We start from the raw sequence: 25,659 nt of genomic DNA on the forward strand, positions 1-25,659 counted from the left end.
CAAATCACTTAACTACTCTTCTGTGCTGAGCTCCATTTTGTCTTTGGCTAATGAGAGGCACTGATCTTGAAGATTAATGATATAGAAATTTATTACAGATATATCTATATTTACATCTATGTCTGGCTGCTAGGTGGCAGAATGGATAGAATTAAGCTTGGAATCAGGAAGATTCATGTTCCCAAGTTCAAATCTGACCTCAGGCACTTACCAGCTGAGTGACTCTGGGCAAGTCACTTGACTGTATTTGTCTGTTTTCTTATCTGTAAAGTGAAAAGAAAATAGCAAACCACTTCAATATATATGCCAAGAAAATCCTAAATGGGTCACAGACTTGGGTATAACTGAAATAATTTAACAACAATATATCTATATATTTAACATAGAGCCTATATTACAATTACTGCCTTTATTAAAAGTCATATAATTCCTGAAGAAACGTATTTTCTCTATCACCACTGGTACTTATTTCCTTTTTGATGATATGCATTTTGCAAGAAACTAATTGCCTCAAAAGTCCATTATGAGAAAAATTCAAAATTATCTAGAGATGAATACCTACAACACAGGAAAAAGCAGGTACCACTTGTGCGGCAGAAAATGCATTACCTCTGGAGCCAGAGGGCCTGGTACCTGGTCAAATCTTGTCTCTTGAGATAATATACTTCATAAAAAGTTTAGCACAATGTCAGGCACTGAGTAAGCACAAATAAATACGTGTCCCCTTTCCTATGCTTTTAACCTAGGATAAATCACTTATTTTCTAAGGATATGAGTTTTCTCATCTCATAAATGAATGGAATTTGGATTCCATTACCCCTTATTGACTTCTGGTCCTATTCAAATCCCTTAAGTGCCATTTATATCCATGATCTTCCTGTTCTATTAGGTCACCTCTCTGAGTTTCAGTTTATCTTAAAGTAAGAGTTAGGATAAGATCCAGGGAGGAGTTTTTACATTTTTAATCCTTTGAAGTCTGGAATCAACAACAGGAGTCAGTTAAACCAGAAACTGGCACACCCAAAAAGAAGCCACATAGGCGCGACTTTAATACCTAGCCTTTGGGCAGGGTTCCAGCAAACCCCAAGTTAAAAACAGTAAGGAGTTAGGTTTTTATTGGGATGAGCTTAGGGAACTCAAGCCTTTCTTATCGAGGGCTTTACAGGTCAGACTCTTTGGAGAAGCAGTAGGAAACTCAAGCTCATCTGCCCCTAATCACATGATGGTTTCATTTTTTCCCAATCTTTTGTCTAGCCTTCCTGCCCCTAAGAAGCAATAGCAGCGCCCTCCTAGGTTGATACTTCGTTTCTGTCTTCACGCTGAGTTTGCTTAGTTACCAGGGCGGGCTTGTCCCCTAGAAATACTCTACCACCAAGAAGATTATACTTGACCGACAATAGGCTTTTCCCAGGCCCACCCCATTCCAAGGACACCAATAGCACGTGGGCGCCGGGAACCCGCCCTCTCCTGGAGCGAACCAATGAGCTCAGGCAGCTGCAGGTAGAACGGAAGAGGAGGGGCTCAGAAGGTGCCAAAGAAGCCGCTTGCGTTCGTCCTACTTTGTCCGGTAACTGCGACTTTTCCGCTAGCAAACCCAAGGAACACGCTTTTTTTCCGTCAGGCAACCCATCAACCCTTCCCAGCCCCATTTCTCGCTCGTTTCCTCCTTGCCCGCTGAGATAGCAACGGTACAGTAAACAGCACCCCACACCGGGCGGAGGAGCGGCTTCCTCTGCCGCCGCTCGAATCCGCCGTTTCCTTTATACCCGCGCCACTCGACGTTCTGACGCTGGCGCGGTGACATCAGAGGCGCCATCGTAGTCGGGTACCGTGATGGAAGCTCGCGAGTCACTTGCTTCTGTTTCTCCTTTTTTTTCCGCCTTCTGCGGTCGGGGAGAAAAATGCTCCAACGCTTTCATGAGGTCGCAGCCCTACCTTCGTGTTATTTCCTTTTTTCTCCGTCCGCGTTGACCTCTAGGGTAGTCCCAAGCAGGCCCTTAGAGTCCAGAGGCGGTCTCATGCAGGGGCCTCCGGGGCAGCGCTCGCCTCTCCTCGGTGGCGCCGGGGCCGCCGCCATCTCTTCCCAGAGCTTCCTGGCCTACGAAGCCTTCCTCAAAATTGACTCGTGGACTAGGGTAGGGGCTCGGCGGGAACTGTCCGTGAGAGGCCACCGGGGCCAACTGCCCCAACTACCCCGAGGGAAACTGAGGCCCCCAGGGAGCGTCCCCGAAAGCAAGGCAGGCCCAGCCTGAGGGCAAATCCAGTCTCTGAGGTAGCTTTTGTTACTTTGAGCACATCAGCTTCTGCCTCAGTTTATTCATCTGTAAAGTGAGCATAATAACAGTACAAGCCTCCCCAAATCGTGACTTGTAAATGAAATAATAATTGTAAATTGCCTTGCACAGTGCTTAGCACATTGTAGGCGCTATGATAACTTATTGTTCTTGAACCTACTCTCCCAAGGTCAGTTTGGTATTCCTGGTTGCTACAAGTCTACCCATCCAGGGGAGGGGGCTATCTTAACATTACCATTGTATCCCAGGATGACAGAACTTTCAAGTGAGGAATCCACACTAATGCACATTTCCATCTTCTCTGTGTCTTAGGGTTACATAGAAGACTTGCTCATCATAGTCACACAACTAGATGGGAATTTGGGTTCTTTCTCAGTCCAAGCCTTCCATCCCTTATGCTTCATTAGGTTCAGTCATAAAGATGACCAGAGTAGGATCTATTCTTTGGTATGAATAAGGGAACCAATAATAAACATGCACCAAAGAGCTTTGAACTTTTTTTTAAAATTTGCTAGATAATGATTCTTTTTCTCTAGCTTGTATTTGAAGTAAAAAAGACATTTTTCTAGGTTATTCCTTCAGTCCACAAAATATATAAAGACTTACTATGGGTGTGTATGCAACACTTTCCAGATACTTTGCTTTGCTTTAGATTTTTGATCCTTAAAGCACTACTGTGCTGGGAATTGTGTTAAAAAAACACTTGAAATTCAAAGGAAGGAGCACAGAGGATTCTCTCTGGGAGCTTACATCCTAAGAAAACATTCAAGTAATTATGAACATAAGGCATACCTAGATGGTACAATCTTGGGTGCACTTAGCACTTCTAGGGATAGGAAGAAAGGTAAAAGACTCAATTAGGAGAATTCTTAGTCAGGTTTATCGGAGAGTAGACTTATGCAAAGGCATATGAGTTGAACTAGATGATATTTAAGATTTTCCTACCTGAGCTTGAGGTTTAGTATGACTATTTGGTTTCATTGGTATAGGAAATTCTTGCAGAGGAAAGTTCCTCTACTAATACAGATGGGCTGACAAGTACTTACCAAATTATCCCCAAGTAGGGACAAGGGAAATGAGAGAAAATAAGAGAACAAAGTGGGATTGGAAGGGCCAAGAAAGCTGATGACTTTCAAAGCAAGGTTTATTGATTATGGATTCTTTTTTTATAGAGAGTCTGAGAGCTTAGGTAAGCTTTCACATACACAATGAAAATGTAATGATTTACAGGGTGGTACAATTGATCTGGTTTGCCTTACCAAATCTAGACAGAGTTTTCTATAGGCTGATAAATCAATATATCAATACATAACCATCTAACCCAGATTTCCAGAGAATGCATACATCAGTGGTTCTTAGTCCGAACATCCAGTTTTAGCAATGAAGGAGGAGAGGGAGAAGTTGAAGCCTCAGGTGAGGAATAAATGACTATTAGTACAGCAGAGTCTTTGCTACTGGGGGATTTTTTCCAGAGCTTTCCAGAGCTTTGCTCTATGGAAGCTCCTGCTGTTCTCACACTGTCCCCACAATGGGCAGCTGTTCTTCAACTTTTATTCTTTCAGAGTTGCTGAGGACACTTGTAAGTCAGATGACTTGTCCAGAGTTACACATTCATTATCTATCAGAGAATGACTTGAACCCATGTGTTTTTGAAACCCTGGTCAGCTCCCCTATGTCATGCTAGTAATATTTTTTAACCTGTTATAGATTAGTATTTATCATTTATAATGAGCAATAAAATAATAGATTTAATTTTGATGTTTTAATTTTTATACTCTGGAGAGCCAATGTGGTGTAATAAGACTATTAATATTTTAATCAAATAATCCTGGTTTGGGGCCCCTGATTTTTTGCCTTCATGCTCTATGTCTATAGTATGACCCATCTAACCTCTGAACATATTTCCTTATCTGTAGGATAAAGATAATGGTACACTATTTAACATCTTCAATTATTTTGAGGATTGTAGGGTCATAGATTTAAAGATGGGACAGATCTTAAGAGTTCCTCTAGCCTACCCAACTCATGAACACATAAAGAAATCTAGACCTAGACAAGTTAAATGATTTGCCAGAAGATAAGCTAGGATTCAATCTTATGTCTCCCAGATTTCAGTATGTAGACACTTCTTAACTAAAATGCCACATGAAAGAAAGATACTGTTATCAGTCAATCCCATGCAAAATGTATGTCACCAATTCTGGAAGTACAATACTTAAATCTATTGTCCGTGCCCTCCCTTAACCACATTAATTAGAATTCTAAGAAACTTATTTTCTTGGTATTGTTGCTCATAGCCTATAAGAAGCCTATGGTTAGGAAGAATGTTCAAGAGAGGGGGGCCTGATTGCTCCAGGTTTATTGATAGTAACAAGAAGTAACAGCTTAGTAGATAAGCATTAGGAAAGCTTTACAAAAGTGTGGTCTGGGGCCACCTAGTATATAGGCCATCAGTCTACATTAAACCTTATGAGTCTCAATCCTCATACCTAACTCAGCCATATTTTCCTGGCCGGTGATATCTAAGCTGGAAACTAAAACAAGCAGTTTTATTGCTTATTATAGTGTTTTTTCTACTGTACCACATTTGACTGAGTTATCAAGGAGAGATTCAATTAGGGGAGGGAAAGCTATCGTATATTTTAAAAATTTCTATCCAGGAGTATGAAATAGAGCTTTAGTTTTGATATCACCTTTTACTTCTGACATTCTCTGGTTTCCTCATCTAGACTTTTTATGAGTGGTGCAAAAAACAATAGTGAAGTTCCTTCCAAATTTTCTGCAGGAGGAAAGTATTGGAATGCCAGTACCTCTCTTTCAACCTGAGAAGAGTGATCCATCTTGTTTCAAAAATCAAGGACAGACATTTCATCCTGACTTTTTTCAGGTAAGTTTGTGAATTGTTTTTTTTTTGAGAGGAAGAAGAATAATTAAAAGTTTTATCAAGTTTAACCAGAATTTTGAAAATTTTAAAGTTACAAGGGTTGTCGAGGCTTAATCTTTAGCTGGGCATCCTGTTGTGAAACTGGACTATTATCTTCCAAATTGTTGATTTATCAATTCAGACAATGAATACTCACTATAGATCCAACAATGCAATCAATCATCAGAAATTTATTAAATGTCTACTGTGGGGGGCAGCTGGGTAGCTCAGTGGATTGAGAGCCAGGCCTAGAGATGGGAGGTCCTAGGTTCAAATCCGGCCTCAGCCACTTCCTAGCTGTGTGACCCTGGGCAAGTCACTTGACCCCCATTGCCTACCCTTACCACTCTTCTGCCTTGGAGCCAATACACAGTATTGACTCCAAGATGGAAGGTAAGGGTTTAAAAATAAATAAATAAATAAAAATAAAAAAATGTCTACTGTGTTCCAAGTACTTTGTACTGTGAATAGAAGGGCATAAACAAAATAATCTCTGCCCTTCAGGAACTTAGAGGTGGAGAAATAAATATATTTAAATGGTTTAGTTTCTGTAATAATTATACAGTATTTTGGGTATACCTTTCTCTGTTCATACTTGGAATCACTGGTATCAAATATAGTGTTCCACATTCTTAACAAGGTATCAGATGCATCAGTCTCTCATTGAGTCTGTATTTGCTTCATTATAGGAGAGAGGATGAAATTCTAGACCAAAAACAAATTGTCAATTAGGGTTTTTGCTTTCATTTTTATTTATAACTTTTGTTTTTACATCATCATTTCAAATATATTTCCCTAATCCATCACCCTCCCTGAACCATTTCTTAGAACAAAGACTAAAAGAGAAAAAAGAGGGAAAAAGCAGTTTAACAAAACTAACCAGTACATTAACAATGTCCAACCTTATTCAACACTCATATGAAGAAGGGAGGGAAATACATTCTTATAAATCCTATTTGGGGCCAAACTTGGTCATAATTACAGAGTTCAATTTTGATTTTGATGTTTTAATTTACATTGTTGTAATCATAATGTATATTGTTTTCCTGCTTATGTCCTTCTGCATCACTCCATGTAAAATTTGCTGTGTCTCTGTATTCTACAGTATAATAGTATTCTGATGTTTTTACCTCATTTTGGAAAGTATATTTTTTAAAATTTCACTGATGCAGCTTTTAGCTGTATTTCAACCTACTTAAAGTTATTGAATGTTGGGCAGCAATAACAGAATGCCTTAGTCACAAATCTGGGAGAGAAAGTACAGATATCCCAGTTTATAGATAAGCAAATTGAGACATAGAAAAGATAAATGGCTTATACAAACTTTCACAGCTAGTAAGTGTATTTGCCTCTCAATTCTCTTCTCTTTATACTTTTCCACATTCCCATAAGGGGTTGTTTAGGATGATAATTGCTTTGATCTAATTAGGTTAGTGATGGAAGTCAAAAGTTCATCCAGAAATGCGGAGGAAAGGCTAAAATTTAAAAAAATAAACTGTTTCCAAGTTTTCAGCGTGCCTGGAAAAGGAACTCCCAGCACCAGATCCAGATTCTTTTATTGGATTTATGGATAAGCCAGAAAAACATGAAAATCTTTCTGAAGAATTGTCATCACATCATTCAAGTAAAACACAAGAAAATCATCAGCCATGGAGTTCAAGTGAAAATGAAGTGAACTGGTACGCTAATTAATACGGAATTAATTTTAAATGTCTGTAATTTAGATAAGTTGTTATATAAATTATACTACATATAAAGATAATTTATATAACTTGGGTTTGAATAAAATTTTTTACAATTATTTCCTTCTACATTTCCAGCAAAATATCTTAATTGTATTCTAGCAGTCATTCATTCATATCATCAGACTACATGTGTTTCATTTTTTTAAGAATTGGATTAATCTTTGAGGAAACAACAATAAAAACCTTACATAAAATATTTACATAGCAAAGGCTTTTGGCCTTTGTAAATATAAGCATGAATACTTTGGATAAATGGAATTTTACAATTCATAAAGAATAATTAATGATTCCTTCTACTAAGGTCTTTTTTCACATGACTTATTTTGGCAGGGAGATGACTCTTGAAAGGCTAGTACAAATTCTGGCTACTTCTTCCATGTTAAAATATCATCATGTGTGGAATGTAATCTCAGGACCAGCCTAATTAAGTTGAGAGACTTGTAGAGAACAGGATGAATTTTTTACATAGCAATTCAGAGGAACCTCTGAGGTTGATAGTATACATTATTTGAAGGAAAAACTATAACAATGAAATGACATATCATGAAGGTTTGCAGTTATGTGGGATTCACTTGGATTTTTAGAAGGATGAATGTACATATTAATTAGGATATTGGGCAAAAAATATTAAAATTGTAAGGTTTGGTCGACAGCTTCTTAAGTCTGTGTTGAAAGGAATTGCTGAAGTGGAGATGATGAAATCCAGCCCAAGACTTCCCTCTCCAGGACAAGTAGTTGTCCAGCCCACTTGCTTGTCAAGGCAACTTGTTCCACTCTTTCAGAGCTCTAATTATTAGGTAGTGTTTATTTATATCAAAAAGTTTTAAATCTGCTTCCTATTGTATGACACAGATTCATGTGACTTTCCCAGAGAAAGCATTTGGTTTGTTTCAATAATGTTAAATTCACAAAGAACATTTGGTCATTTATCTAAAAAAAGAATCCAAGAACCAGTATGGGAGGAGGTGATTGATAACGGGACAAACAAGCCCGAGAAAAATACAGAGACTCAAGGATGAATGGCACAGCTCAGTTTTTTTAGTTTGGGGGTATGTAACTCTTGTTGGGGGGGGGGGATGAAATTCTTTTGTATATTGAAACTTAGATCACATGCTCAAGATTGTACCTCGTAACTCCCCTTCCCAACAAAGGGGACTGGACAGAAATGGTGGGGTGGGGCAGGAATCTTGTGTCAGGATTACTATAAAAAATCTGCCAGGCTTTGGCATTTGCCATTTAGGGCATTTGCCATTTATTGTGGATTGTCATTAGGGCAGTCAACCACCTTTCTGAAAGGAGAATGAAAAACTGCCGCTTTATCAGGCTGCCTCTCTCTGATTCTAGTTTGTTTAAAGTGGAAAATTTTTGAACTGTTTTCATTTCATCCCACACACTATATTGTCTTTCACCAGTTGCTCTAGGTTCTGCCATACAAGCCTAATACTCCCAAATGACAGATATTAATGGATTGATTATTAGGTTTTACTTTGATTAGTAGACATAAGTTTGTTGTAGCCAAATAGGAAAGATTTTTAGATAGCATTCAATTAGTTGGTATGATTGAGCAGCTAACAGGCCCGGACTTAGGAAGAATCTTCTTCATGAATTCAAATCTCACCTAAGACACTAGCTGTATGACCTCATAAGTCTCATAACCCTGCCTTAGTTTCCTCATCTGTCAAATGAGCTGGAGAAAGAAAACGGCAAACTCCTCAGGTATCTTTGCCAAGAAAACTCCAGATAGGATCATTAAAATCTTGAACATGATTTGTTCTTGAAATGATTAAAAATACCTCCTAAATTGATGTGTTGGACAGAAATCTACCAGTCTTCTGAAGATGAGCTCTAGATAACCAGGCTGGTCCTCAGATAATGGATATAGCCATTATTTATCTCAGAGTCCATACCCATACTTTTTATAGCTTCTTTGTACCTTCTCTGATAGCCCATTCTCACTAGGAGGCAGTAATCCATATGGGCCTGTAATTCTGCTCTTCTTCAAAATAGCAACAGTTTGAGGATAGATGATTTATTTACTTGACCTGTTCCTGGTAGAGGTCAAGACTCTATGATGTAGCAATAAGTAAAAATATATTGCTTCAAGACTTTCAGAACATTTTCTCTTTTTCAGTTTGGGGGTGGGGGAGATTTTCATTCTTATCTTCCTTTTCCATATGAACAAATGGGTTTTGAGGAGATAAGAGATTTGTCCCTGGTTACACGAGCAATAAGTGATCAAGACAAGTGTTTGAATCCAGTCCTGTTCTGAGACCTGAGTTCTTGGGAATATGCATGCTGCCTCTACTGAGTGCAGTGCCCAAAAATTTCACACTGTGGATAACCAAGTGATGAGCCTTTCAGGCTCATTCAGGTTGCTTCTTGGATGACAGACACACCCAGCTTATATGCAGAGTTCTTCTATTTGGGAAATGTGTTTCACTGACATAATCTTTGAAAATCCAGGGTCTCTCCATGTCCCAATGAAGTGTTAATGCAAGGCTTTATTTCTGTCCATTGAAGGTATAATGAGAAAAGCAAATTTAACTTCAAATCTTTTTTTTTTTTTTTTTGGTGTGTGTGTGGGGGTATAGGCTGAAACAAGATGCCCTTAATGAAGAGACTGAACTTGAGAAAAAACTTGAGGAAGCTGAGCTTGCTGCTAATTCTGTAGTATCACTAATACCATTATTTAAAGACTCCCTTGCTGGATTTAATGAAAATGTGAGTAATTTGAATTGTATTTCTAAAAGTTCAAATTCTTATGAATATTAACTATTTAAATAGGATGAAAAGCTAATTTGGTAATAATTTTGGAATGCATAAAGACTTCCTTTGGTCATTTAAGCTAGCTACTGAAAAGCAAAAAAAAAAGTAATTATTTCCCATGTTACATGTGGGTACAGTCTGGGTTCATACATCCTCTTGATTTATACTAGCTATTAAAGTTCCTCATTGATAGAAATGCAAGAGAACTAAGGACATAGATCTTATGTTTTATCTTACCCTTTTGGGTCTAGCTCAACTAACATTTGACATGTAACACTTAAAATTTTAAATTTCTTCTAGGGAAAACTTGATTTTCCAGAGGGATGACATTTATTCATACTTGGAATGATTTTCATCCTTAGAATTATATATCCTCAAATTTTTAATATTTCCTAATGCTTGAGTGGGGGCAAGGGGTGTTAAGATTATAGTCTATTATCTCTCTTTATTTTTTAACTTTAGCATTGCAACTCTTATATTCAATTATTAGGTTAAGTTTTTCCTCATGGTTTTTGCTCTTTGATGACTTATACAGGGAAAAAAGGCTTTTCTGATAGAATTTGAACAAAGAGGAAGAAACCCAACATAAATAGGCTCAGGTAGTAGTAGTAATAGTAGTAGTGGTAATGTATTTGAGTAAAAACTATAGTTAATTACACAATTTAAAATTCTATTTTGGTTTTATATTTTTTCAGCTAATAACCTTGTCACATATAAACATGATGATTCCTAAACAGAAGCCTATATTGACAAATTGTCCAGAATATTTTTAAAATGCAAAATGAATTTTAGACCACTTATTTAGAAAGACTCAGTATAAACAATTAAGATAACTCCAAACATAGATGGCTAGTCTGAAGGTAAGGAATAATATAGGAGATTTTATTTTTGGTTTGTGTTTAAAGAGTAATATAAATTTTCATCATACTCATGACTGGGGGATTTCAAACTAGAGACCAGAGATTTTTATAGTTCACTTATATGGGACATGTGATTATTAGCATGGTAGCAAATATTTGAATTAGAGAGCATTTATTATTAAACTTTTAATATCAAATCAAAGTGTATGAAAATGTAATGGGCTCTAAGGGAATTATATTTAATAGAAATGTTGTCATTGTCATTTTCAAATGAAAAGAGAATAAAGAACTAGTTTTATAACAATCTCATAACTAGTAGTCAGTGGCCATACACTGAAATTATTCATTTTTAAAGTTTGGGATGATGATCACTTCCTAGGAATCTGTGAGTAAAAGAACATTAGAGAATATTAAAGACAAAAATAAAAACGTCCAGTCCTTTGCTAGTAAAACCATCCCAGTGATAGTTCCTTAGAATTTTACATATTATCTGAGTTTCTATGAAACATACTATAGTTCTAAAATTAGGGATAGTGACTGGATGTGTGATTTCATTTGTGTAGGTAATTCTCAGAGGAGAAAACTTCCTCTAACAATTGTTTGTCTGGTACTTCTCTGCAACCTAGAGTTTCCTGTGACATAACTAGGATAAATGTCTTGACCAGGTTCATTAACCATTCTGTGCCAGAGGTAGAATTTCAACCTCAGTCTTCTATGGATTTATACATAAATGCATGTATATATCTTTGTACAGTACATTTGTGTATTTATATTATGCTTGTGCATATACATTTATGCATGCATGATTATACATAGGTGTATGTGTTTTGTATATGTATATATCTACATATACTTGTCAGTTAATATATTTACCATTCACATATATCTCATTCACTTATCAGATATATGATCATGTCAGTTATATGCTAGATACTTTAAAATATTAATATGTAAATATGTCACATTTTGGATATAGCAGGATGGTTTGGAAACAAGATATAACTATTTAGAAAATTTAGGCAAAAATAGATTTATTGATGAATAAACATTTAAAAACAACCAAATTGTCTTAATAGATTTTATGATAATTCATTGAATTAATTGTTTAACTTTTCACTAATGCTTGTGTGTATTCTTCTTTATCTTTACATATATTTGCCTTGAATTTGTAGATGAGCAGTTCAGTTGAGATATTAATGGCCAAGTTAGCTGATAATGAATCTGAAAATAATGTAAGTTCTTTTAATAGTAAGTTCCCCATTATTTTGCTGCATTGTTTATCATTAAATTTTGTAAATTTATATAGTACTACCTCATTTGTGATATTTCTGATTTTATAATTTTAATTGCTTTAGGCTCTTAAAAAGAAAGTCCTAGAAAAGGAGGACTATATCCAGGAACTTTCTTCTTTTATTCAGAAAGAAAAAGTAAGTGCATTTTGGTATAAAACTCAAGTTATTTACAGATTTTTCTGTAAGCCGATTAAAAAAAATTCTCCCCCACATAACATTGCTCTGAACATAAATACTCAAATAGTCTTAGAAAGAAATAAAGGCACATCTATTCAACTCTGGTTATTTGAAAATTTTAAGAGATTATTTATGCTATCTAGTTGCCATTGCCCCTAATTTTAGGGGGGAAATACTTCAGGTACTATGTAAAAACAAAATTTTATGGTTTTCATATAAAGTATTATAAATTATGAATATAAATTTTCCTCCCACAAAATTGAAAGCTTAATTGAGCAATGAAATAATTTTGTAGTTTTCCAACTGCATGCCAGCCCAGGATTATATTCCAGATTTTGTACAGATAAGGTAAGTATTTGAAGTCAGACACTAAATTGTTTTTTTATTTTTTTTTTTAAATATATTTTATTTGATCATTTCCAAGCATTATTCGTTAAAGACATAGATCATTTTCTTTTCCTCCCCCCCACCCCCCATAGCCGACGCGTAAGTCCACTGGGCATTAGATGTTTTCTTGATTTGAACCCATTGCTTTGTTGATAGTATTTGCATTAGAGTGTTCATTTAAAGTCTATCCTCTGTCATGTCCCCTCAACCTCTGTATTCAGGCAGTTGCTTTTTCTCGGTGTTTCCACTCCCATAGTTTATCCTTTGCTTATGAATGGTGTTTTTTTTCTCCTGGATCCCTGAAAGTTGTTCAGGGACATTACACCGCCCCTAATGGAGAAGTCCATTACGTTCGATTATACCACAGTGTATTAGTCTCTGTGTACAATGTTCTCCTGGTTCTGCTCCTCTCGCTCTGCATCACTTCCTGGAGGTTGTTCCAGTCTCCATGGAACTTCTCCACTTTATTATTCTTTTGAGCACAATAGTATTCCATCACCAACATATACCACAGTTTGTTCAGCCATTCCCCAATTGATGGGCATCCCCTCGTTTTCCAGTTTTGGGCCACCACAAAGAGCGCAGCTATGAATATTTTTGTACAAGTCTTTTTGTCCATTATCTCTTTGGGGTACAGACCCAGCAGTGCTATGGCTGGGTCAAAGGGTAGATATTCTTTTGTCGCCCTTTGGGCATAGTTCCAAATTGCCCTCCAGAATGGTTGGATCAGTTCACAACTCCACCAGCAATGAATTAATGTCCCTACTTTGCCACATCCCCTCCAGCATTCATTACTTTCCTTTGCTGTTATGTTAGCCAATCTGCTAGGTGTGAGGTGATACCTCAGAGTTGTTTTGATTTGCATCTCTCTGATTATAAGAGATGTAGAACACTTCTTCATGTGCTTGTTAATAGTTTTGATTTCTTTATCTGAGAACTGCCTATCCATTTCCCTTGCCCATTTATCAATTGGAGAATGGCTTGATTTTTTGTACAATTGATTTAGCTCATTATAAATATGAGTAATTAAACCTTTGTCAGAGGTTTCTATGAAGATTTTTTCCCAATTTGTTGTTTCCCTTCTGATTTTAGTTATATTGGTTTTGTTTGTACACAGGAACTATATGAACACAACTACAAAACACTCGCCACACAACTAAAACTAGACTTGAACAATTGGAAAAACATTAACTGCTCATGGATAGGACGAGCCAATATAATAAAAATGACCATCCTACCCAAACTTATTTATCTATTTAGTGCCATACCCATTGAACTACCAAAATACTTCTTCACTGATTTAGAAAAAACCATAACAAAGTTCATTTGGAAGAACAAAGATCAAGGATATCCAGGGAAATAATGAAAAAAAACACATATGATGGGGGCCTTGCAGTCCCAGACCTCAAACTATATTACAAAGCAGCAGTCATCAAAACAATTTGGTACTGGCTAAGAAACAGAAAGGAAGATCAGTGGAATAGACTGGGGAAAAACGACCTCAGCAAGACAGTATACGATAAACCCAAAGATCCCAGCTTTTGGGACAAAAATCCACTATTCGATAAAAACTGCTGGGAAAATTGGAAGACAGTGTGGGAGAGACTAGGAATAGATCAACACCTCACACCCTACACCAAGATAAATTCAAAATGGGTGAGTGACTTAAACATAAAGAAGGAAACCATAAGTAAATTGGGTAAACACAGAATAGTATACATGTCAGACCTTTGGGAGGGGAAAGGCTTTAAAACCAAGCAAGATATAGAAAGAATCACAAAATGTAAAATAAATAATTTTGACTACATCAAACTAAAAAGCTTTTGTACAAACAGACACTAAATTGTTATAAGCATCATATAGGGAACATTTAGTTACTGTGAATAAAAAATTATATAGTCTGACATGATGTTTTTACTACATTTAAAAAAATTATAGTTGAATAAAGATTATAGAGAAAAATATGCTTCATGTTTTCCATTCTTTCTTAGGCAAATACCTTAAAGACAACTCAGCTTTCACATTCAGTGAAATCAGTGCAATCTCATTTGCAACTACAGATTCAAAAAAAAGAAGCTGAGAATGACCAGTTGAAATCACATATAAAGGTAAACATGTACTTATTTTTTAACTATTGATGTGGTCAATTAAATAAAAGACATTTCTTCATATTGGCACTTTTTACAAGAATTGAAATTGAGAAATTTGATTAAACAAGTAATGAGTAGTTTCAGTAAGCAACACACTAAAATTTCTAACTAAATTTTCAGTTGGAGATGGTCTATCTTATAGTGCTTTCCATTCAGCATGCATTTATTAAGTCTAGTACTTTCCAAGGACTGGGATATATATTGGTAGCTGTAGCACCATCTTCTTGTGAAGAAACTTAGTCAGTCTGGTGGAGGGGAAGTCTGAAACTCACTCTCCTTTGTGTCAAATTTCAATGTTACATAGAAACTCAATCAAAATTCTATGAGAAATTTGGTGAAGGAGAGTTTACAATAAGGCATCAGGGTAACTAATATTTAGGGAATTTGATTTTGGTGGAAGAGTGGGACTTCAACCAAAAAAAAATTGGAAGTAAAGAAACTGACTTATTTTTTTAATTGAAACATTTCATTTAATTAATTATTTTAGAATATTTTTCATGGTTACATGATTTATGTTATTTTCCTTCCCCCCTATCCCCATAGCTGACATGCAATTCCACTGGATATTATATGTGTCATTGATCAAGACTGATTTCCATATTATTGATAATTGCACTAAGGTGATCGTTTCCAGTCTACATTCCTCACCATATCCCATCAACTCATGTGATCAAGCATTTGTTTTTCTTCTGTGTTTCTACTCCCACAGTTCTTCCTCTGAATGTGGATAGTGTTCTTAATAAGTTCCTCAGAATTGTCCTGGGACATTGCATTGCTGCTAGTAGAGAAGTCCATTACAATGGATTGTACCACAGTGTATCAGTCTCTATGTATAATGTTCTCCTGATTCTGCTCCTTTCACTCTGCCTCAATTTCTGGAGGTCATTCCAGGTCACATGGAATTCCTCCAGTTCATTATTTCTTTGAGCACAATAGTATTCCATTACCAACATATACCACAATTTGTTCAGCCATTCCTCAATTGAAGGGCATCACCTCATTTTACAATTTTTTGCCACCACGAAAGGTATAGCTATAAATATTCTTGTACAAGTCTTTTTCCTTATTATCTCTTTGAGGTACAAACCCAGCAGTGCTATGACTTGGTCAAAGGGCAGGAAAGAAAGCGCCCTTTGGGCATAGTTCCAAATTGCCATCCAGAATGGTTGGATCAATCCACAACTCCACCAACAATGTATTAATGTCCTAACTTTGCCACATCCCCACCAATATTAATTATTTTCCTTTGCTACATATTATCCATTCTGCTAGGTGTGAGGTGTTACCTCAGAGTTGTTTTGATTAGGCAGTTGGCTTTTAGCCATAGTGATGAGGGACCAAAGAAACAGAAGAAAGCTGGATTGTAACAAAATGAGCAGTAATTCAGTTTGACTGAAATTTAGAGTATGTGGAACAAGGAAGTATGTGGTCATAATAATTTTTGGCATTTGTAAAGTACTTTACATATGAATCAAGGAACTGATCTAGAATCCTTGATTTCCTGAACCTCACCATCTCACTCCACCTAATGAATTTGAAATTATAGGATGTTAGAGGCAGATGAGCAACAAATAGTTGTAAGGGCATGGCACTTTCACATCTTGGTTAGTCATTGGCATATATTGAAACGGATCCTGGTTTAGAATAGGGTGGTGTAACAGTTAAAATTTTGGGAAACTGAGGCAGAATAGAAATTAGTTTCTCTCTGCAAGGAGTACTATATTTTTAGAGGTTTATTTAAGATTAAGAACTTAAGAATATACAAGTAAGAAAAGCACATGTCTAGGCCAGAGAGAGAGAGAGAGAGAGAGGCCTAGACAACCTCACCTACATCATGAAAGACCCATCTGCTTGCAAGTGGAAACAGGAAAGAAAAAAGAGACCCAGAAGCCTTTCCAGTCAGGTTAAATACTCCATCTTGATCTCGGCCCAGGTGAGAATTCAGTGATATTACAAAGCATTCTGGGGATTGAAGTCCTGGATTCAAGTCTCCATTTTTACAATCCCCCATTTGATCCTCTGGGAAGAAGGACTTCCCCAAAGGATCATAAAAACATAATCAATTTAAAGATTACAATAATTTGAGGATGAGAGAAAAAAAAAGAACAAAACCAATAATTGCTGGACGTGTTGACAAAAAGTCAGTTGGGGGCAGTCCCCTTTGGCATGAAAGTATACATACAAATAAATGTTCAGTCAACCACATTTTTGTGCAGCTTGTGGTCTGGAGGCTTCTTCATGGTGTCTTCTCCAACAGTTCAGTTTCGGGATTCAGAAAGGTATCATCTTTCTTTACCTAAAAATTCTTCTAAAAAGGAATTTAAACTTTGCAATTTAAAATAATGATATTTTTACATTCCCCCTTTAAGAAGGTAATTGAAAAATACAGGATCACTTAGGGATGCATGGCTGAGGTATGAGGTATATGAATCAATTGGCAAGAGAAATTAAAAAGATATCAGAAAAATCCAAAAGAAAATAAAATACTGGATGAAAATATAGAGTATCAAAGTCTCATGTGTAAAAATTCTTAGTAAAAGAAAAATAAATCTATAACAGGTCCTTGAATCAGGGCCCAATTAAAATGATCTAAGCAATGATGCATTTACCAAGTCAGTAGCCAGGACTACAGAAAGATACCACACTATGAAAGACAGAAAAAGGGACCAGATTATTGGAGCCAAGGTTTGGGGAAACTCATCTGTGAGTATTTTCAGAGTGTGTATGACACAAGGAAAGCCTATGTCTAACAAAGTTAAACACAGTAACCTCGAGTCTTCACACTAGGTTCAAAACCTTTGCAGTGGCCCAGAAGTGCACCAATCCATCCTGGATTGGGTTTTCTTTGGCCCTGTGCAATGGCTCTTTTGTGTATATCTTGTCCTGGAAATCAGACAGAATCATTAAGCAAAGTCCCATAACTTATTAAATAATTAGTGGCATCATTTTTATAGTCTCTAGCTTTTTGTGCATGCATTGACATTATAGCAATTTTAAACTTATATTACTGAAAAGTCAAAAAGTTAAAGAAAATCTAAATGCTGGTGACGTGCTTCAAATATAAAAAGGAGAGAAAAAAATAACCCCCCCCCCCGAAATCGTATATTGCACATGCAAGAAAAATATAATAATAAAAGAGTTTTTAAAAATTCAAAAATATAGCTTATAATCATTGACACACTGGGTCAGCTAAGAAAATACAGAATACAAGTCTTTCTCATCAAAAATGAGATCCACTTCCTCTTCATATCTGGGCATGATCCACTATAAGTATGAGCAAATGAATTGAGCAAGGTAACATTTTTCATTTTTAAAGAACAGTAGTTCAAATATGTAGTTATCAATATCCCCAAAATTCTCAATAGCCCAATTAATTATAATAGCAAACAAACACACAATAATTTTTATAGGAGTTGCTGTATGGCATTTAAAAGCCTATGAATTGATGGATATTTGTCACAATTTTTACAAACATAGCAGTCTTTCAACCTTGGTAATAAACATATTTTTAAACAAAGTAAAACTCATTTTGGGTTTAGAACCATAATCAAGAAATCTAGATATCATTCTGGTGGAAGTAAAGTAGTGAGCTGAAGAGTATAAATGAGGGGTGCTCCTTTTTTGGAGGCTTTTTAGGGGTACAAATGCCCTGAGATTAACTGCCCCATCTTCCACTCACATATTTAGAAATGCAGGAAGGTTTCGGGTTTTAAAATGTATTTCACTTCAGCTACTAGAATGGGCCTTACCTCGTGTTAGGGGCAGGCAAAATGACCAGAGACTGTTAAAAATTTTTTCTAAAAATCATGTTTTAAAAAAAAAAAAAACAACTTAAAATCAGTTGAGATATTTAGCCCATTAAAATTTCCAAAGGTTGTTATAGTAATTCTAACTAGTTCTGATGAAGTCCATCTATCCTCTATGTGACAATTTACAAAGGCAAAAATAGAAAAGCTGTTTTTTCATATATGGGCTTAATTACAATGATATTTATTCAATATGGTTATAGGGGAAAAGCAACAGAATATAACAGTTAAACTCAGTACATTAAAATGATTCAGTATAACAGAATAATATTGAATGCAGTAATATATGAATTTAAAATCACAGTTAAACCTTAAACAAAGCAAACAGTAAAATGCAATAGAATACAGAGATTTGTATAAACCATTGGAGTCTGAAATGCCTTAATATATATAACCTCCAGTCTTTTTAAAGTTTCTTAGGTTTTTTTTTTAAAATTATCCATTTAGATGTCTATTGTCTGAAGGCAAAGTGGTAAGGGGTAGGCAATGGGGGTTAAGGGACCCATCCAGGGCCACGCAGCCAGATTTCAACCCAGGACCTCCCATCTCTAGGCCTGGATCTCAGTCCACTGAGACACCCAACTGCCTCCCCAAATTTAGCTAAAGGGTTACAGGAAGCTGAATTTTCTTCAGGTGAAGTCAATAAAAGGATCAATGTAATTAAAAGATATCCTTGTATAATAGCCATGTTTTTAAGCTGTTTGTAAGTCTCTTCTCTCCTTTTTTCTCTCTCCCCTCCTCCGATACCTCTTCCTGCCCCAATCCATGTGGCTAATCTTAGCCTAAAGGAAAATTACCCCCATCTTTACCAGCTGGTAGAAATGAGTCCTGAGCGATCTGCTCCAAGGATCTGGTTTGAACAGGGACCGGGTGAGCAAGAGAGAGCACCGGGATGGGCAGGGCTGGGACAGGAACACAGGCAAGCAGGGCTGGGAGCCAGAGCGGGCAGCCGGGGAGAGGTTGGCAGGTGAGCTGCAATCTGGGTCAAACAGCAAACTGGTCTGGAGCAGATGGCTGCATGCAGGCAGGGAGAAGGGGCCGAGCCAGGTGGGGTGAGCTATCTAATGGCTGGAACAAGCAGCAGCTTTGTGAGGGTAAAAAAACCTTGACCAGAGAAACATGGCTTAAAAAAAAATTCTAGGCTAAAAAATTTGAGAAGTTCTCATCTAATCTAGTGGTCGCCATAACTGTAAAGATTAAAATTTGGGGGAAACTGAGGCAGGGTAGAAATTAGTTTCTCTCTGCAAGGAGTGTTATATTTTTAGAGGTTTATTTAAGATTAAGAAATTAAGAATATACAAGTAAGAAAAGCACATGCCTAGACAATCTCACCCACATCATGAAAGACCTATCTGCTTGCAAGTGGAAACAGGAAAGAAAAAAGAGACCCAGAACCTTTTCAAATCGGGTTAAATACCCCATCTCTATCTAGGCCCAGGTGAAAATTCAGTGATATTACAAAGCATTCTGGGGAAGTGGAGCAAGGCCTTCTGGGGATTGAAGTCCTGGATTCAAGTCTCCATTTTTACAGTGGGCTTGACCCAGGTTTTTTTCTGTACCCATTCCTAGGCACAGGCACATAAGAGGGACTAGGAAAGTGTAGAAAATGGGGTTTTATTTGGGACTTAAAATCAGGCAAGTTAACAGACAGAATTGAGGAGAGAGAGGGTAACTATGGCCATACATCAAAACCATAACCTAGCCCAGAAGATGGTGAAAAAAGTTCCAGAAGAGCAATTTGCCCTGTAGAGATGCTGTGACTCTTAAGGAAGGGATGGAAAGAAGGGAAGGAATAATAATTTATATAGTACTTAACTATGTGCCAGGCTTAGTGCAGAATGCTTTTATTAATATCTCATTTGATCCTCAAAAATACTCTGGGATACGGGCTATTATACCCATTATATTGAAAAGGAAACTGAGGCAAACAAGGCAAGTGACTTGCCCAGGGTCACAAAATACATGCCTAAAGGCATATTTGAACTCAGATCTTCTTGACTCCTTGCCTAGTACTCTATCCACCATACCACCACCGGCTGTGTCTAAAAGAGTAGAACCATTGTGAGGATATCATGAGAAGATATCACTAAAAATGAATAGTAGATCATTAATTCTGATGGATCTTAAGGTTCCTTGTCTTTTATTTAAGAATAGCTTTTTCTCCCTAATGGAACATTTAGTTTTTTCCTTTATCTTGTCTATAAAAAGAAAAAAAAAAGCAAAACAAAACAGCCTTTGTGCAAGTAAGCATCATCAAGCAAAACAAACCTTGATGTTTTGTTTTTTTTTCACATCCCAAATATGTGACTTTGAAAGACAGAAGGGCCTCTCCTTAATTATCAGCTACTTAATATCTAGTCCCTTCTCTTAATGGTCCAAATGGAGGGTTTCAGAATAGAAACATAGGTCTGACAACTTTGAGAAACCTCCAGTGTCTACTCATTGTAGTCTGCATAAAAGAGAAATTTCTTTGCTCAGTATGAAAAACTCCTAAATCAGACTCCAGCCTCTTCCTCCAACTTAATTTCATACTACTATCCTTCCTATACTCTCTGCTCCTACCAAATTGACAAATGGAAGTACTCAGTTTTCAGTCATCTTTTGTAGTAGCCCTTTTCTACTTTTGTGTTTTTATTCATTTTCCCTAATTTGTAGTGACTGTCCTAGTCCTTTTTTTTCTCCTCCCTCTCACAATCCAACTCACTGTTCCATTCTTCATGGAGTTTTGAGGAAGAATGAATGGGAGTTGGTAAAATGAAGTATTTTTCATATAGATATACTCTTCAATTTGTCTCTATGTAATCAGTGTCTACCACAGTGCCTGATGCACACTAAGAATTTAGTTGATGCTTACTGATTAATTAACAAACTATTTACCAAGACTTGGAATAAAACATTTTTTTCCTCATTTAAAACATTAACTTTAGCCTAAAGCTTACCAAAAAACATATTGATTATTGATATGGAAGTCATGAGAGGTAGAAAACACACAAGACATTAGGTACAGATTTTATGGTGTTAAATGAATCTCTAAGCTTCTACCAAAAGGAAATTGAACATACCATAGGGTAATTGTCCTTTACTAGAGTTCTGTAACTGCCATTATTTGTGGAGTAGTACTGACATCCTGTGGTTTAGTAAGGGAATAACAACTTTATATATCATAGATTCTCCAAACAGCTGCAAAATATATTGAATACATTAAACATATTTTTGTTTGTTTGTTTCTGACTCTTTGTAATACCTTTTGGGGTTTTCTTCGCAAAGATGCTAGAGGAGTTTGCCATTTCATTTTCTAGCTCATTTAACAGATGATGAAACTAAAACAGGGTTAAGTGAAACTTGCCCGGGGTCACGTAGCTAGTGAGTATCTGAGGGCAAATTTGAAGTCATATCTCCCAAATTCTAAACCTATGCTTCATGCATTGCATGTCTGCCCCATGTTAACATATGCTATGCTCATTTTTTATTTTTCCCGATTTCAATTTTTTGAAGTGCTAGAGAGTATAGTGCCAAGCATTGCTAAAGGACAATTTAGTGGTTATTTGCTTCTACACACTGATCATGTAGATAAGTTGCAAATCTTGTTCTTGAGACCCTTTCTCAAAATTATTTGCAATTTTGAATACATTTACATGTACGTGCAAGTTCAGAGCAAGTGCCATCCCCCACCAGATATAAACTCCATGAAGTCTGGAACTGCCTTAATTATGTCTGTTTCCTCTAGCACCAAGGATAGTGCTCTTTACAAGCCTTCCCCCCCAATAAATAATTTAGATCAAAGGGTTTGTTTTTTGATAATGGAGTAGTTGTGAATTATTTAAAACCCAAACCTTATTTGAGAGGAATTTAGAAACCACCTTAATAATATTATAGTTTGGCAGTAAGAGTCCAGGTTTTTGTATAACATCTTTGGAGAATTATTCTAAAAGAATTATTTGAGAAATGAGATGTTAACATCTAATATTTTTAAGGTTTTTATATAAATTCTCTTGTACCATTTAAAGAAAAGAAAAAGTAAGTGATTAGATAAGGCACTTTCATGCCTTAATAAGATGAGAACATATTTTGATTATATACTGCTGTAAGCATGGCCTGGATAACTTTTGAGTCAATCAGTCAATCATAGACTTTAGACAAAGCTTGAAATGTATTTAATCATTTTAGGTATCATTGAAAGGCATTTGATGAACCTGGAGTGATGGTTGCACAGGAAGGAAGTGGAGTAAGGAGAGAATTGAGCATCAGGAATCTTAGGACTGAAGCCTTCCAGCACCTAACTGCTTGTGGAGGGAGGGGAAAAGGGGAGGAAAGCTGGCCCCAGCTTCAGTCTACACTATTGGTCCTTTGTTGGAGGATTCCATCAGCTTTGCAGCCTCTCTGGGGATAGCAGCTTGTGGTAGAAGTGTCTGTTGAGGACAGTGTAGAATTGATAAAGGCAGGTTTAGGACTCTGGAAGGAGCTTTTGCTATTTCTAAAGGGAGCTGCTTGAAGACTATGACCAAAGAACTTCTATGAACTGTTACTCCTTGCTACATGTTCCTTCTAAGCTTAATCTCTCTCCCCTGGACTCTGTGTACTGTTGGGAGAGTAAACCACAGCATTTGGGGGGGTGGGAGGTTACTTTTATATCAACTATATAATATCTACTTCTAAAAGCTAAAGTCTACCTGACTGGCACACCTGTTGGAACTCTTTAATGACAGCACTAGAAAAATTACCCCTGAGTGGCCCCTACAGCCCTGAAGGGAAATGTGGCAGGGACGCTGGTCAAATGGGGTTTGGGAGAACAAGTTCAGAGCATGCTCCATGTGTCCCTTATCAGTTATAAACTCCACGAAAGGTTGAAAATGCCTTAATTATCTCTCAGTTTCCTCTAGCACCTAGCTTAGTGCTCTTTCTATCTCTCAGTTTCCTCTAGCACCTATCTTAGTGCTCTTTCTCTAAATTAGACTAAATCCATAATGTTCCTTGTGAAGATTGGATTTTTGTTATTTTTTCTAGCTCTAAATAATCATTTGATAGCTTGATATGACAATAAATAATATGGGTCTTTAGTTTAACTTAGGTAGTATTGTTTATATATTGTAAAATTATATTGGCCTAGACTAATTATAAGCAACTATTATTTCTTCAGTTTTTTAAGTATGTCTTTATTTCTGTATTTTGAAGTTTTCTTAATCTTTACTTGTCTACATACAGGGTTTTGTTGGTAATATTTAGAAAGCTACTGATTTGTATGGGTTTATGTTATATCCTACAATTTTGCTGAAGTTACTACAGTTCTTTTTTACTTGACTCCAGGGTTTTCCATGTTGACTAGGTGCAAAAAAGACGTAATTTTATTTTCACTTTGTCTATGCTCATTCTCTGGGCATATATATTTTTTGATTTATTGCTATAACTGCCATTTCTAGAATTATGTTAAATAATAGTGGTGATAATGGGCATCCTTGTATTTCTCCTAAAATTTTTAGAAAGTCTTCTAGTTAACATATAATGTTGGCTCTTTTAAATATTATTTATCATGTTAAGGAAAAGTTTGTTTATCTCTTGTGTTTTTTACATTTTAGTGTTGATATCAGAAATAGGTATTATGTCTCATCAAAAGCCATTTTTTTATCTGTTGATATTATCATTTGATTTTTTTTGAGGGAGGGGATTTTTTTTTGGGAGGAGGGGATATAATATGGTCTACAATTTACTTGATATAGAACCAACCTTCCATTCCTGGTTTAAATTCCTGGTTGTAATGGATAAATTTTTTTGGTGGTTGCTTTATCCCCTTTGCTAATATTTTATTGTGTCTATATTTTTTTGTGTCCATATTGCTTAGGAATATGGGTCTTTAGTTTTATTCCTCTTATTTCTCTCTCTACAGTTTAAATATCAAGACCACATTTGAACCACGAAGAGAATTTATTGTTGTGGTTTACTCATTTCAGTTGTGTCCCACTCTTGCCCCCATTTGGAATTTTCTTGGTAAAGATACTTGAGTGGTTTGTCATTTCCCTTTCCAGGTCATTTTATAAATGAGGAAACTAAGGTGGAGAGTTAAAGGACTTGTTCAGGATCACATAGTTACTTGGTGTCTGAGAACAAATTTGAGCCTGTTAAGAAGAGTCTTCCTGACTCAGGGCCTTAAACTGTATTCATTGTGCCATTTTTTTATTCTTTTAATTTTTTATTGTTTCTTCTTTTTTTAAATTAATTTATTTAGTCAATTTTTAGAACATTATTCCTTGGTTACAAGAATCACATTATTTCCCTCCTTCCCCCCTCCCTACTCTTTGTGCAGCCGATGGGCAATTTCTTTGGGTATTACATGTGTCTTTGATCAGAACCTATTTCCATGTTGTTGGTGTTTACATTAGGATGTTCATTTAGAGTCTACCTCCCCAGCCATATCCCCTCAATCCGTGTATTCAAGCAGTTGTTTTTCTTCTGTGTTTCTACTCCCACAGTTTTTCCTCTGAATGTGGATAATGTTTTATCTCGTAGATTCCTCCAAGTTGTTCAGGATCACTGCATTGCCACTAATGGAGAAGTTCATTACATTCGATTCTACCACACTGTATTAGTCTCTGTGTACAATGTTCTCCTGGTTCTGATCCTTTCGCTCTGCATCAATTCCTGGAGGTCATTCCAGTTCCCTTTGAATTCCTCCATTTTATTATTCCTTTGAGCACAGTAGTATTCCATCACCAACATATACCACAATTTGTTCAGCCATTCCCCAATTGAAGGGCATCCCCTCATTTTCCAATTTTTTTGCCACCACAAAGAGCACAGCTATGAATATTCTTGAACATGTCTTTTTCCTTATTATCTCTTTGGGGTATAAACCCAGCAGTGCTATGGCTGGATCAAAGGGCAGACAGTCTTTTAGCACTCTTTGGGCACAGTTCCAAATTGCCTTCCAGAATGGTTGGATCAATTCACAACTCCACCAGCAATGCCTTCATGTCCCAACTTTGCCACATCCCCTCCAGCATTTATTGCTTTCCATTGCTATCATGTTAGCCAATATGCTAGGTGTGAGATGGTACATCAGAGTTGTTTTGATTTGCATCTCTCTGATTATCAGAGATTTAGAACACTTTTTCATGTGCTTCTTAATAGTTTTGGTTTCTTTGACTAAAAATTGCCTATTCATGTCCCTTGCCCATTTGTCAATTGGTGAATGGCTTAATTTTTTGTACAATTCGTTTAGTTCTTTATAAATTTGAGTAATTAGACCTTTGTCAGAGGTTTTTGTT

The 25,659-nt window shown here is 36.4% G+C and overlaps 1 protein-coding gene across 15 annotated transcripts in view; it reads left to right on the forward strand.

Annotated features, from left to right (window-relative positions):
• The first annotated feature begins 1,463 nt into the window (after positions 1-1,463).
• The window catches only part of ODF2L (outer dense fiber of sperm tails 2 like), a 71,299-nt gene continuing 47,103 nt past the window's right edge, over positions 1,464-25,659 (forward strand). For 10 of the 15 annotated variants that reach the window (XM_007480578.3, XM_007480589.2, XM_007480582.3 and 7 more), the window contains exons 1-7: positions 1,508-2,135; positions 5,080-5,181; positions 6,724-6,896; positions 9,554-9,683; positions 11,761-11,820; positions 11,944-12,015; positions 14,436-14,552. In XM_007480578.3, coding sequence (XP_007480640.2) covers positions 1,902-2,135; positions 5,080-5,181; positions 6,724-6,896; positions 9,554-9,683; positions 11,761-11,820; positions 11,944-12,015; positions 14,436-14,552 — 888 coding nt within the window. In that variant the 5' untranslated portion in view covers positions 1,508-1,901. The other 5 variants (XM_056815399.1, XM_007480586.3, XM_007480587.3 and 2 more) reach the window with 5 other exon arrangements.

Source organism: Monodelphis domestica, chromosome 2 (genome assembly GCF_027887165.1).
Source record: "Monodelphis domestica isolate mMonDom1 chromosome 2, mMonDom1.pri, whole genome shotgun sequence".
NCBI classification, from domain to species: Eukaryota; Metazoa; Chordata; class Mammalia; order Didelphimorphia; family Didelphidae; genus Monodelphis; species Monodelphis domestica.